This window comes from Electrona antarctica (genome assembly GCF_951216825.1).
Source record: "Electrona antarctica genome assembly, chromosome: 12".
NCBI lineage: Eukaryota > Metazoa > Chordata > Actinopteri > Myctophiformes > Myctophidae > Electrona > Electrona antarctica.
The window spans coordinates 10,979,309-10,993,585 of record NC_136793.1 but is presented as its reverse complement, the minus strand read 5'-3'; the positions used below and the strand labels follow the sequence as shown (position 1 = coordinate 10,993,585).

At 43.0% G+C, this 14,277-nt stretch overlaps 2 protein-coding genes across 3 annotated transcripts in view; both read left to right on the top strand.

Moving 5' to 3' along the window:
- The first annotated feature begins 201 nt into the window (after nt 1–201).
- LOC306933789 (4-hydroxybenzoate polyprenyltransferase, mitochondrial-like) lies at nt 202–6,085 on the top strand. 2 transcript variants are annotated; one of them, XM_079516109.1, is made up of 9 exons: nt 202–434; nt 643–721; nt 1,228–1,610; nt 1,738–1,904; nt 2,349–2,470; nt 3,900–3,985; nt 4,079–4,212; nt 4,510–4,698; nt 5,372–6,085. In XM_079516109.1, the coding sequence occupies exons 3-9, from the start codon at nt 1,286–1,288 to the stop codon at nt 5,522–5,524; spliced, it is 1,176 nt and encodes a 391-aa protein (XP_079372235.1). In that variant the 5' UTR covers nt 202–434; nt 643–721; nt 1,228–1,285; the 3' UTR covers nt 5,525–6,085. The 2 variants fall into 2 exon arrangements, with proteins under 2 accessions (XP_079372235.1, XP_079372236.1); XM_079516110.1 differs by lacking the exon at nt 643–721.
- A 2,010-nt stretch (nt 6,086–8,095) lies between these two features.
- The window catches only part of gldc (glycine dehydrogenase (decarboxylating)), a 33,639-nt gene continuing 27,457 nt past the window's right edge, over nt 8,096–14,277 (top strand). The window contains exons 1-2 of the mRNA XM_079515818.1: nt 8,096–8,571; nt 8,708–8,786. Of these exons, the coding sequence (XP_079371944.1) occupies nt 8,215–8,571; nt 8,708–8,786 (436 nt within the window). The 5' untranslated portion in view covers nt 8,096–8,214. The remainder of the gene's footprint in view (nt 8,572–8,707; nt 8,787–14,277) is intronic.

Sequence of the window (14,277 nt, the reverse complement as noted above, 5' to 3'; positions counted from 1 at the left end):
CTCTACTGTATGTCTGCAGGGTACGACTGCTGCTGAGTCCTAGAGCTCTGTGCTATAGTCTAAATCCTTTAGACCCGTTATGTCACCAAGAATGGTGGTAATAATAATAATTCACACTTTTATTGTGAAATCCCGAACATCATTGACCGGAAGTTAATGTTTCCCACAATTTCTAACATTTCCAAATGCTTTGGGATTCCATCACAATAATAGACTGCCTTCGCTTATATACACATTACAACTCATATGTTGACAGAATTCATACTTTGGTCCTTTATGCGTGTTTCGATTAACCGCTGTTCGTAGCAAAACATAATTTCACCATAATAATGAAAGTGTTGTTGATATTCCACGTGGAGTTATAAACCCAGGTTCCACCCCAGACCCCACCAGGCCACCACAGATGTGTGGATCGAACCACAGGACCAATAACGGTATGAAACGGTATGATAACGGTTAGAAAAAAGTATAGCAGTGTGTATGGCAGTCATATATTTAAGCCATGATGGCTTGACATGTGTGGGTGAAAGTAGACTGTCTCCGTGCATGGAAGGTGACACTGCCATCTAGTGGGAAATAAATAAAACCCTTTCACCCACATGTTTGTTTCCACCCGGACGCAAAACATCACTGCACCAATAGTGAGCGACTGAGCCTGAGCGTTCGATCATCATCGTCTGCATTATGTCTATGGAAGCTGTGTCATCCAGATTTATTCACAGTACGTTAACTCAATGGCGGGACCTTTGTAATTCATTATACAAATGAACTATAATCATGTCAATATTTGAACAATAGGATCGCCAATTTTAATAACTGAGACTGAGAGTGAATGACCTTACTCGCATATCATGCATTTCAACCCCAACACCCCTATTTTGGGCATGGAATTATAGGCAGAAATGCTCACAATGCATCAAATCATATTGTGATCTTTGTTTGTAGATCTGCTATTCAATCATCAGCCTGCCCTACAGCAGGTGACAAAGTAGCATACACCAACACATACACAGGTTACAACACTGTTGTAACACACCTGGCTAAACACAAACACAGCTCGCACACACAATCAAACACCTCTCTTTTTGTGTAGCTGTTCAGCTCAGCTGGCAGCACAAAAGAAATGCATATTGTAAGCAAAACATTCATGTTGAGAGTGGGACAGGCCTTTCTCTTGAAACGCATTGGATGTGAGTCAGGGAATTGTTCATTTCGTTTTTCTTTCAGATGTGTAAAGGCTGTGAACAATTTGGGCCTGATAACGGGAAGAGAGAGAAACGCCATCATGCTTCCTGCTAGGTTGACCTGGCAGTTCACTTTGAATTCCTGCAGAAGAGCACACCATGGCACCTGTCATTACAGTCACCTGTCTGCTCTCTCCGGCTGCACACTCCAGAAGGACAGAAGGACCGGCCGGGGACTTGACTTGGCTCCGACCACACTGCCAAGAGGTTTCAGCAGCCTCTTGGCAGGCTCTCGTCCACCAGTCAAACTACTAGGGAACGCAGGTTACGGTAAAAGACAGCTCAGCCTGTCAACCGCAATTGTGAATTTGGCACCAGCAGCTGTCCGGCCGTACCTTCGGCTAATGAGACTCGATAAGCCAATTGGTTTGTACATCCATACTTCCATATCCACCTACTTTCTATTCTATTTGGATACAGTTTTATAAGAATGGATTTTGAAGTCGGCGTCACTCTGACATGTGCTCTTGTGGTCTGTGTCTATGGGGGGTAGGGACATGGCTGTTGTACCTGCCTTGTACGTGGAGCATCGGTCTGGCTGCAGACCCTGGTTGCCTGCCCCACCTGGGGATGCTAACCTTGTTTGGCACGGGGGCGCTGCTCATGAGAGGGGCAGGCTGCACTATCAACGACATGTGGGACAAAGACATTGATAAGAAGGTATTGTATTTGTAAGAAAACCATGACAAAGTTGGCGTCCCTATTTTGGGCATGTTATTATAGGCATAAAATGTTTTTAAATTTGAAATAGTAACGATCTACAAGGTGAGCTTTTATTGAGCGTTTATTGCTGAAAATGTTAAAATGTCTCTGCAGGAGTCTAGCTGTGTGTTTGGAGTTAATCTCACAAACTACTGGACCGATCCGCACCGAATCTCTTGAGCACAAATTATACTTTACAGTTTGATGCTTTCTTGTTTTTCAAATATTCAACTTAAAGTTTGTAATGGATGGCACTCAAGTGGGGTGCTGAGCAGTTTGAAAACCTTTTTTTTTAAAATGATATAGTTTAGACTTTAAAAAAAGAATAGGACTTAGGCGGTGATTATTATTGTTTGTTATTATATGTTTATCAATGGAATATTGCTTTTCTCTTTATGGCAGGTGTCTAGGACCGCCACACGTCCCATCGCCTCGGGGGAAATCTCTCAGACACAGGCTCTGGTATTCCTTGGAGGCCAGCTGTCTCTTGCACTGGGTGTCCTGCTGTGTCTTAATAATTACAGGTACTGATGAAATGAAATGATTACTATATTTACCCAGGGTATCTGGGCTAAGCTCAAGAACTTGTTTCCAGCCAGGCCCTGCTCATAGAACATTTCATCGTAGTGGTTCAATGCCTTGTTCAAGGGCACTTCAGCGGTGGTAATTTTAACGTGTCGGACCGCTGATTCGAACTGGCGACCTTCCGGTATCAAGACCGCTCCGCAATCCGTTCGGCCACCGCTGCCACTACTACTCAATACTCACATTATTACTACTATACTATTGACCGGAAAATGTACATCAACATTTATAATTATTTTATAATACATTTTGAAGCCAGTTAGTTTTAATTAAAGGAAAACATTGGAAAACCGATTGTTTCACAGTTCTCTATATAGTATCCGTGACCCTGCCTTTTCTGTTACACTAGTAAATAATTACATTTAACAAATTCATACCTCATTGTCTAAATTTGTGTCGCCTGTGTTTTGGTGACTTCACCTTTGTGTGATTCCTTCTTGTTTCCTTCTTTCTTGTGTTTGTCTTGTGTTGGTTTATGTCTGTGTTTTGGCTGTGATGGAAAAAGTAGTGCCTTGTTTTGTCTTGTACGAGAGGGAGACGGCTATCCAATGAGACACAGTGTGGGCATGAATGGGAGGGGTAGGGCGGGCAAGGTGGGTCTTGGAAAGCACAAGTACAACCTGAAGCGGCAGTGTCACATCTCTTTCACACTCACACACACACACACACACACACACACACACACACACACACACACACACACACACACACACACACACACACACACACACACACAGATTTCACCCACACTGGCATTTTCATTACTCTCCCCACTCCCCACTCTCCTCTGAGATGTCACCTGGAGAATGTGTGACAGTTAATTCTATGTCATTTTATTTCATGTTCAACTTCAACTGCCTCCAAAAAAGACAATTTATTTTCACTTAAGCAAATTCAACAAAGCGTGCAGTTTGACCAGGGGTGTTCCAACATGTCTCATGTAGTCCCTGCCCAACTTATTTCAATGTAATGCGTTACTCTAATAAGCCTATCTCACAGAATTTCCCCGCCCCCCTTAATACGCCCCCTTTCGGGGTTAGTGGTGATAGCGTGACGTCACTCCATAGACGCTTCATGTTAACAGAGGTAATTTAAGAAGTCTACAACTTTTGTTTTCTCAAGGTAAGGTTTGTTCTATCTGTTCGAGCTGATTTACCATATTGTTTGCTTCATAATAATATTGGTCTGTCACATTTTTACATTAGAAAATGTACTTAGATTCTCCAGAGAAAAAAACGTGTAAATGCTCATGTTAAAGTCACCACTATTTACCGGAAGTGGGCGTGAAAAACGGGCTGTGAGATAGGCCTATCGTAATTTGCTGCGTAATATAGCGTGACACAATACTTGTCATTGTGTTGTTGACAGTATAGCCCTTGGTGCTGCTTCGATGTGTTTGGTCATCAGCTATCCATTGATGAAGAGGATCACCTACTGGCCACAGCTTGTATTAGGTAACGTTATGGATTAATGAATGCTTTTTAAAAATCTTTTTATCGTTTTTGGCTCTTTGCCACTCAAATAAGTGACATTGTTTTCCTTTTAAGGACTAACATTCAACTGGGGAGCACTGTTGGGATGGTCTGCTGTCCAGGGGTCCTGCGACTGGTCAGTGTGTCTCCCTTTGTATTTTTCTGGAGTGATGTGGACACTGATATATGACACCATCTACGCTCACCAGGTAGGCAACAGAAAGTTCTTTCATTTTTACTTGATTGATTGATAGTTTGAATACTGTACTAACAGTTTGTCAAAAGAAGAGCACAGGAAAGTACAGTTCATTACAAGGTTTGCTAAGAGGATTTAACCCAAGAAAGCCTATGGCTTGTTTCCATTGGGGTCCTTTGTAGTCAATTCATTGAAACATTTAATGACAAATATACAATACTATCAATTATGTAAAAACATCATATAAAAGGAAGAATATGTGGCAATATATAAGCAGTGTTTTCTTCCTTTCTTCCTTGTTGACCATTAGGACAAAGATGACGATGCCCGGATAGGAGTCAAGTCGACGGCACTGAGGTTTGGGGAGCAAACCAAACCATGGCTGAGCGGCTTTATGGTGGCCATGGTGTCAGGGCTGGTCATGGCGGGGGTGAATGCAGAGCAGACTCTACCCTACTATGGTGTACTTTCCACAGTGACCCTGCACCTAATGCGTCAGGTAGGACGTCTTAATGCCAGACTACTAAAGTGATATTAAAGTGAGGAGCAAATAAAACTTAGCATAAAGCCTCACTGAGTCATACTGGAGGATGTAAAAATATATCATCTTCAAATTCTGTTTTTAGGAATGGCAGTATAATAACCTTTTAGGAGCATTGTGACGACGTTGACCATTCTCTGAAAGTCCATTTTAGGACTGTCACTGTGTCTACGAACTTTACAGTTCCAATTGGTTGAAAATGTCCCTTTAAGCACTCTATACTTAGTAAAAACGGACCTGAGTTTCATCTGTACTTGGTATGCTCTCGTTTCACTCTACACCAAATCTCTTGACCAACACTAGGCAATCTAGAACTTCACAACAAGGTTCAAGGTTACTTTATTTTGTCTCCAGAGGGAGAAATCCGTCTTGGACACAAGGACCCACACTGCAGCATACATATACAATACAATACATTACAATACAAGACAATAGAGGTACACAGTGACCCGTACAACATTTAAATAACACACACGCCAACAACGCATTGCAATGTGTTGTAAGCTTGTAGATCTTGCTATTTTTGTCGAACGTTCAAGTGGTAATTGGCCACAGTATTAAAATCACTGTCTATTAGTTACAGTGTTTATAGTGATCTAACTATCGTTATATGTCCTTCTTTCTTGTGTAGATCTACACGCTTGACATCAACAAGCCAGAGGACTGCTGGAAGACATTTGTCTCCAACCGAAACCTTGGACTGCTGCTGTTTTTAGGCATCATCACCGGAAATTTATGGAAAGAGAGAAGAGAAACCTTATTACAGGATAAAGAGCAGGTATAAGAAAAGACATTCATTGAGACAAGGGGTCCGGGTGACAGAGGTAAAACACTCACCTCTTAACCTGGGTAAAATACCTATCTACAGTAACTTGAACATAGCTGGGCACTCCAGAAAACAAACTAAACTAAACTGTGGAGCAGAGCTGTGTGCGGACTTCTCTTCTTTTCTACACTCCAGCAAACATACCTGTACATTTGTGAAATATGTGCATCAACCCAATTTATAATGATGTAATATTCTAAATCTGTATGGTTATGTACTGTATGATATTACAATCACATTACATTCTCCTCATACGAAGATGCTTCTGTTTGGTAATGTAATCCTGCTTCACGCATCAGGAAACAGTAAATACACTGAGGAAAGTGGGTAAGAGAATGGATACAGTACCTTCCTTCAGCCCTCTGCTTCCGGTGGTGCGTTTTTGTTTAGATTCCTACTATCAACAAACTACACATTGTAACAGGAGTTGCCGAAAATGTTAATGTTTCGAGCATAGATACAACATACTACTGTATCCACACATAACAATAAATGAGAGGGGGGGTATAAAAAAAAGAAAAGAGGCGGGGTGGGGGGGGGGGGGGGGGGGGGGGTCGGGGGCTTAGAGGTGGAGGCTGTTGTGCAATATGTTTTGGTGTTGAACAGGGTGTTGATATTGAACCATTTTCAATGCCACTCTCCCTTTCATGTCACAATATACTACAGTACACTCTTTTGTCAGGTATATTAAAACAAAAAAAGAAGGATTTGTCAGATTAATATTTTTGGCCAGCATTAATCGCTTTGTCATATTTGCAGGTCTGTAACTCTGAACGTGTACAAATGGAACCAAATGGACCCTTATCCATTTGGTTCCATTTGGTTCCATGATAAAACATATAAAACGGGCACCCAGGTGAGGCCACCAGCTCCGTGGTATTGTCTATGTTAGGCCCGAATGTCGTAACTCTCCACCTCGTAAACCTCCACCTCCAACCGCACCCTCAGATCTGTAAACAAATTCCTACTCGATGTCCCTAGTACAAATCTACGCACCATGTGGGACCGGGCCTTCCTATGGACTTGAGAGCACCGACCCACCTGCATCACAGGGAGCCCCTCGGCTAGATGGTGTGGTTGGATGGTGTTGAAGGTCCTGGAGAAATCACATCTTCTATATCAATGTTAGCCTCGTACAGAACGTGCACAGAAGGTCAACTATGGTTTCAGGTGCTGCAGGACCAGTAGCTCAAAGACTGACCTTCATCACATGCGATGTCAGAGCGACATGCCTGTAGTTGTTGTGGACCCTAGTGCGTGTGGAAGCGTGCCTTTTTGGGAACAGGGACATTAACGGAGGAAGATAGGACGTTTTTCAGGTATTTTAATTAGGCTGCTTGCTGTCTCTCCGTTTCCCAGGCATTATAGTTACCAGTGGTTGAAAGTAAGTACAGTAGTAGTCTACTGAGTAGCTCTGGTCCATAGCCTTAATATGGTGATGGACCAGAGCTATCTACTGAGTACAATTGCCTACTTTATCATTACGTAAGTGTCCATTGTCTGATATAGGCCTATACATATATTTCCACTCCACTATAGGTAGGCCTACAATGATACATCTCAGTTTCTACAATTATTTGACAGCTTTAGTTACCGGTAGTTACTACTTACTTTGAAGATTTAGATCATTTATACAACATATACAACCAATAAATCATTATTTATTTATTATTGCAACCGCAGGTCGCTGTTTACTATGAAAACGTGCATTTCCCATCAGTCGGTCCATCACCCCACGCCTCCATATATGGTCATGCATCGTGACATCACGTCATATATAGGTGATGATAATCATAATCCAGTCTTCTCCATGTATGGCTATCCAGGGTTTGATGAGGTTAGTGTCGTGATCTTCATATATGGAGACGGCCATATATGGAGCGTGGAGCTGATCGACTATCATCACCTGGATCTCCATATATGAAGATCACGACACACTGACCTCATCAAACCCCGGATAACCATGCATGGTTTGATGTACTATAGATCTGCATATATGAGCCGGTCAGCAACTCTACATCTGACCTCACTAACACCAGATTAATAGTTTAACTCCTGCTTCTCAACTGTGCCATATTAAGAAGCTCTCTCTTGCCCTCTGGCGTCTTAACAGCCTACTTCTTCCACCACTGGCTAAAACAAGCAGTAGCCAGGCAACCAACTGAGCCAATCATAGGGAAGTCAAGTCCCTCTGGGTGATGGGATCACCAAACCCTATCGATCAAGCGGACGTGCACGTGAGAAGAAGTTTAGTAGCCTTCAGTAGCCAGCACAGCAGAGCAGAGTCATGCATGCCAGCAACCGAGCCGGGGCTCGTCACCGCGCCGCCGCGGCTTTTGCGTGCCGATTGGCTCTCTCTCGTGCGCTTCGTGCGCGGATTGGCTCGCTCCCGTGCAAGTAGATGGGCGTTTTTAAAAGCCAAGGCAGTTTGAAGTAGTTGGCAGAAGACTCAAGACTGTGACACAACTCCTCCAGGTCGCATCATCACTCACACTCACACTCGCTCTCCTCTCTCTCTCTCGCTCTCTCTCTCTTTGTGTCAGCAAGCAAGAGAGAGAGTCAGAAAGAAAGACAAAAAAGAGATTTATTTTCTTTCATGTCCTGTTTTAGAGATTTATTTAAATTATATTAAAGACAAATAAATAAAGATGCAGAGCTGTGCCAAGTCCTGGGGGGTTATACTCCTCGCCACCACCACCAGGAGGTCGTTGAATCCCAGCGCACCTTGCAGACATCTGGGCTCCTCCAGGGGGAAACTCCAGCCCGTGAGAGCCTCCTCCAGCAGGAGCAGCATCAGGATCTTGCAGCAGCAGCTCCGCGATGCCGAGGCGACCACCACCGGCGGCGTGAGCGTGACAGCACGCCGGGGTCTGCACGGGAGCTCCGCGGCGTTCTCCTCCAGACAGATCGACAGGATCCTGCCCAGGCACGATGACTTCGCGGAGAGACACATCGGTCCAGGTGAGAGGGAGAAGAGGGAAATGCTGGACACCCTGGGACTCGAGGTAAGAAGAAGAAAAAACATGTCATTTGTTTAGGTTCTGTTGAATCAGAGATACGTGTTGTATAACTTATTTTAATTTAATTTATTATTATTATTATTATTATTATTAATGGCCAATTGATATACATTGATTTCAGTCGATCGCCCAGTTGATCGAAGACACACTCCCAGCCTCCATCCGCATTCAAAGCAGTATGAAAATGGATGACCCAGTGTGTAAGTTTGCTTTATTTCTTATTTCCATAATTGCACACGTGTGTGTGCGACAGAGTTAGCTATATGCCCCTCTTTAATATAGCAGAGTTAAATGAAAAGGTTTATTGCTCCATATTGGTGTAACTGGTAAACATATATGCTCGTGCTATTTCAGATTTTGTTTAATTTTGGAATAGGAATTTCTGGTCAGGTTTCTCCTCATAGCCTAAGAGCCTAATTTTAATATATATTTTTTCCACATTTAAAAAAAATATATAGTTTCTTCCCCGCATAACACACGAGGGCATGAAATCACAAGCCTCCTGTGTGTGTGATGGTGAATGGTTGAAATGTAGGTTGCAGAGCTCTCCTCCATTGTGCGCTGTGTGCCATTGTGCGCTCACGTCTCGTTAAGTCTTTCCTTTGAACATATTTGGAGTTGTTTTTCAGCACCATGAATCTCCTGTGGGGAGGAAGAGCCGGATGCTAATGGGATGGCAACTTACTGGAGTGTAAAGTTCAGCCTCAGCTCGCCTCTCTCTCACTCAGCTCTCCCATGTCTGTCCCAAGTCCAGTTCAATCTGGTTCCAGCAGTTCACATTACATCACAGTCGAACGAGGTTCCTAATATGGTTAATTGACGCTTTGGCACAATGAAATGCAGGTTTTCATTTTTGAACAGCCCTTGGAGCAGGAGTTCTCTCACTCTCAACCGCTTCTGAGCACTGAACTCCTTCTATCCAAAAGGTTCAACTAAATTGACCCCTATGATTTAAAAATTTGCTTACAAGGTAATTGCAGTTTTAAAAGGTATAGGCTACTACACATGTAGTGTCCAGTTACAACTCTGTCTCACTTTAGACTCACACTTTTGTAGCCTACAATTGAAATTAATTACAACCATAATTCTGTACAGAACATAACAACATATATGTTATATATATATTTACTGCATTTTAATCGTATTTCCCTCACAATATTGTGAAACCCCTGCAGTACTGGCAAGTACCCACAGGGGTTGACGAACCTCTGCTTGTGATTGTGAACCCCTGCCTTGTGTTGAGTGTAACTCTGCAGGGGGGACAAATGGAACCACCTCAGACTCAAGATTTAACACTGATTTTACTGTATAACCTTGACCTTTAGAGGGGGTTGTGAGAACTTTGAAACGTGTTGCAATCGCTGATGTTTTATTGTGCTCAGAAGTAGCACATTCCCTAGACAAAAAAAACCTACATAGTTGTATATCAGAGACATGCCAGGTGTTCTTATCAGTTAGAAAAGATTTACTGTGTGCTGTATAACACAGTCAATCTAGGAGTAAAGTGGGATTCAAAAATACTAAAAAACCTCCCTTAAATACAAATGCATATTTCATACAAACATAATCCATTTAACTACCAATACAATGTCATCATATTCCACACATTACCGATACGGTAATGCGTTATTTTGGCAGCTGTGGCTATTGTCATTATGTTCTAATTGTGCAGTGCTGCAGGGTTGACTGTCATCCATAATACCTTAAAATAGCGTGGGTGACATGGAAAATAAAAAATAAATCGGTCTTCATGAACTCATCTGCCTGACTGCCATATAGCGACTTTAGATGCGTCTACTGTCCAAAAAGGAGGTCAGGTACCTCCTAGGGCAGGCAGGGTTTCTCGAAGCGGGTGCGGTCTGGCGTGGCACCCTAGTGTGCCATGACGCAAGTCCAGGGGTGCCGCAGAATACTTTCATAATATTTGGAATTCATCAATATCACATCAGTTTAACCGCCTAAACCTACTTGGTAAGACGGGATCACCAAACCTCCGAACTACAAGCTCACAACGCATCACAACGTGACGCATTGAGAGCTTGTAGATCTGCTATTTTGGGGGAAGTATGAAGTTATTTTCGTGATGGAAACTACTATTGTCTCAAGTTTTCCCTCTTGACACATACTGTGTCTTAGGGGGAAAGATTTACATTTTCCTGTAACGTATGACATAAATGTAAGGTTCTACCAATTTCATTCAGGGTTGCCTTTTTTGTGTTCAAAGTGGGAAATTTGGTGTGTGTGTATATATATTAGGGATGCACGATATAGATTTTTTGCAACAGATACCGATATCGATAACTTCTTGCTTCTCAAGACCGATACCGATGCTAATAACCGATAATAAAAAAATCACACCCGTGTGAAGTGAGTGGTGCAACTCCGTGTGTGTGTGGGGGGGGGGGGGGTCCAGACCCACTGGAACGCACCCAGGGTGCCGGGCCGGTTCCGGTGAGCCGCCCCGTGTCCGAAACGGTAGAGAAATGACAGAGTTACCATGTGGGGGTCCCTGGGAGTCCCCAGGGGGTGCAGGTCAAAGAAAGTCTATTTTATTTCATTTTTACCTTGCACGTGACATATGGTTATATTGGTAATGTAGTTGGTCCTCGAGTGTTTTTAATATTTTCTAATATGGCCCCTTTGAAAAAAGTTTGGACACCCCTAACCTAAGCAAATACATGAGTATATCATACCTATGACATGCAGAGTGCTTTGTTAGCAGATACAATCAGCAGATAAAACAAATAATCGTTTAGCGGTTATTATATATATTTTAGGCCAAATATTGCCTAAAATATTGTCTATATACATGCATTGATGAATCCTCCTGCTGAACGGCTGTCATCATTGAGCAATATCTTTTATAGTTGGTTATATGTGACCATACCATTAACATATAGCAAACATTTTCAAAATTTCATTATGCATGTGACGTGTCAAACTAGGGGGTTTTCATTATTCTGAAAACATTCAAAGCATTGGTTTTGCACAAAAAAACACTCCTTGGGCTAAAAACGGCCATAGCCACATAGCCATAGCCACAGCCCAAATGTGCTGACCTCATCACATTTGTCACATTATGGCCGTTTTTAGCCCAAGGAGTGTTTTTTGTGCAAAACTAATGCTTGGAATGGATTCAGAATCATGAAAACTAATGCAACAGTTGATCAAACTAACAAATGTAATCAATTATAATCAATAATCAATTGTTTAATAACATAATCCATTAATAATCAATCCCTATTTTGGGCATGTCAACATGGGCAAAAAGCTTGAATTTCAAAAACATATTTATAATAGCCGATCTGCAAGCTTACAACACGCCATGTGAGCGTGTAAGATTGGCTGTTTTAACGGTATAAAATATGGTATAAATTAAGTTTATAATCGCTTTTAGACTATTGGATTAACCGAATAAGTACAGTATAGAATGATCGAAAATATAGTTGCAGCCCAGCCCTGCATTCCTTCAGTTACTGTAGTCGTACTCTCATAATGCAACAAGCCATGCTGAAGGAACAAACTGGATGCTGTGCCGTGCTATGTTTGTCTTAATTTTTCTGCTTGTTCAGCTTTGGAGGGCTTCGCTTTGCAAAGCCAGCGAGGGATTCTCTCTTCAACAATGGATGTGCTGGTTGGTTCTGAATCAGGCAGTTTTTTCCCCCCTGTTTTTTTGAGGAACTCTGGGAGCGCATGGGAAAACTGTCCTCCCCAGTGACACAGTCACACAGGGAAGCCCACCCTGAACTTGTTTTGTGGACATCAAATTTGCTTAATTTGTATATTACCACTTTTAACCTCGCACCCCTATTTTCGGGAGGGGTGGGGGGGTGGCAATCACAGATCTGCAAGCTCACTAGTGTTGAGCGGCTTGTAGATTGGCTTTTTTCGCTAGAGTCCGCAAAGTACAGTATAATAGGACTTAAGTCGTTTAAAACTATATGCCAGTATAATGCCCGCCAGGCAAGATCCCCAAAATGGCATTTTCAGAATTGAATGCTCTCTGACACTATACGCAGGCTAGTGGTGCTGTCTTCCTACTGCTTGTGAAAAGAAGAAGTATATCTTTCTATTTTGAAAACGGGAGTAGTTTGGGCTCTTGATTCAGACCACTGGTATTGTCCATTCCTCAGTGTTGCTAGGCAGCCGAGACAGGACAGAGGAATCCCAGTGGCTGGGTGTCCATTGGCAGCGCTCCCCTCCAGGACAGGACAGAGGAATCCCAGTGGCTGGGTGTCCATTGGCAGGACAGAGGAATCCCAGTGGCTGGGTGTCCATTGGCAGCGCTCCCCTCCAGGACAGAGGAATCCCAGTGGCTGGGTGTCCATTGGCAGCGCTCCCCTCCAGCACTGGGGAATTAGGTTAAATAACTTGCCATCAGGAAAGGAGGAAAGGTTGTGGCTGGTCACTGCTATTGTATTAAGATAAGAGAAAGATGCAGGGATCTAGCGTGTGATTATGCTGAATTGGTATAAGTGTTTTTGTTGGGAGCACGGAAACAGCATGGTTGTTTTTCACCACCTGTGCGCAACCTAACACACACACAAACACACACGCACATATTAACTGTATATATGGTGATTTTGGGTGTGCCAGTATAGTACAGTGACAGTACAGTACAGTACAGTAGAGGGTATAGTAGAGGGACCCCCACACGGTAACTCTGTCATTTCTCAACCGTTTCGGATGCGGGGCGGCTCGCCGGAATCGGGCCGGCACCCTGGGTGCGTTCCTGTGGGTCTGCAACCCCCCCCCCCCCCGGGGACCCCCACACGGAGTTGCACCACTTACTTCACACGAGTGTGATTTTTTATTTTTGTTCTTGACAAAGTACTCAATTGTTCTACTTAAGTAAAAGTATCAATACTGCAATGTAGAACTATTCTGTTACAAGTAAAAGTCAGGAATTCAAAATGTACTTGCGTAAGATTACAAAAGGATTGGCATCAAAATGTACTTAAAGTAGGCTACCAAAAGTAGAAAGGACTCGCTATGATGTCCCATTTCAAGTTTTCAAATGTATCTTTTGAAAATAGCCAATCTACAAGCTTGTGTTAATGTATGTTTTGTAATATACATGAATATACATCTAATAACCAGTAAGACGCCTAAGGGCGAGAATCGCGGTCGCGTGCACGCATCCGCCTGGGTGACGGCAGACTGCTGGGCGAGAGCTGGTGCTTTGGCATGGGGGGTCAGATCAACATATGGAATTAATTCTGTACTGGCCATATAAGGAGTGTGTTGTGTCGGGGTAGGGCCGGGCCTGTTGAGAACTCTTGTTTTCGCCGGCTGCCGGGCGCGGCTGCACTAATAACTTTGGGGCAGGCCCGTCTAGAGTTTAAATGGACAGGTATCACTCAAAAGGGAGACATCGAAGAGGAAGGATGGATGGGGAGGGATCAACATATGGAATGTCAGAACAGGTCATCTCCATATATGGATATGGATATGGATATATATAATGTTTTGAGGTTTGAGGTCAGATGTAGAGTTGCTGGCCAATATTGATGACATCAGGGATCTCCAGGCTGATCCCTCCGTCACCCCAGACATGACCATATATGGTCATGCCTGGGGTAACGGACTAACTAACTAAATTACGTTTTCATAGTAAATAATCAAAATCGACAAAGTCTAGTAACTAAAGTTTTCAATAAATAAATGTAGTGGAATAAAAGTACAATATTT

Excerpts from the sequence above, each read along its gene's own strand:
- LOC306933789 (XM_079516110.1), top strand. The coding sequence starts at position 1,286 with ATGCTTCCTGCTAGGTTGACCTGGCAGTTCACTTTGAATTCCTGCAGA. Across the intron at positions 2,471-3,899 it reads CTGTGTCTTAATAATTACAG|TATAGCCCTTGGTGCTGCTT; the intron begins GTACTGATGAAA and ends TGTTGTTGACAG. Across the intron at positions 4,699-5,371 it reads CCCTGCACCTAATGCGTCAG|ATCTACACGCTTGACATCAA; the intron begins GTAGGACGTCTT and ends TTTCTTGTGTAG.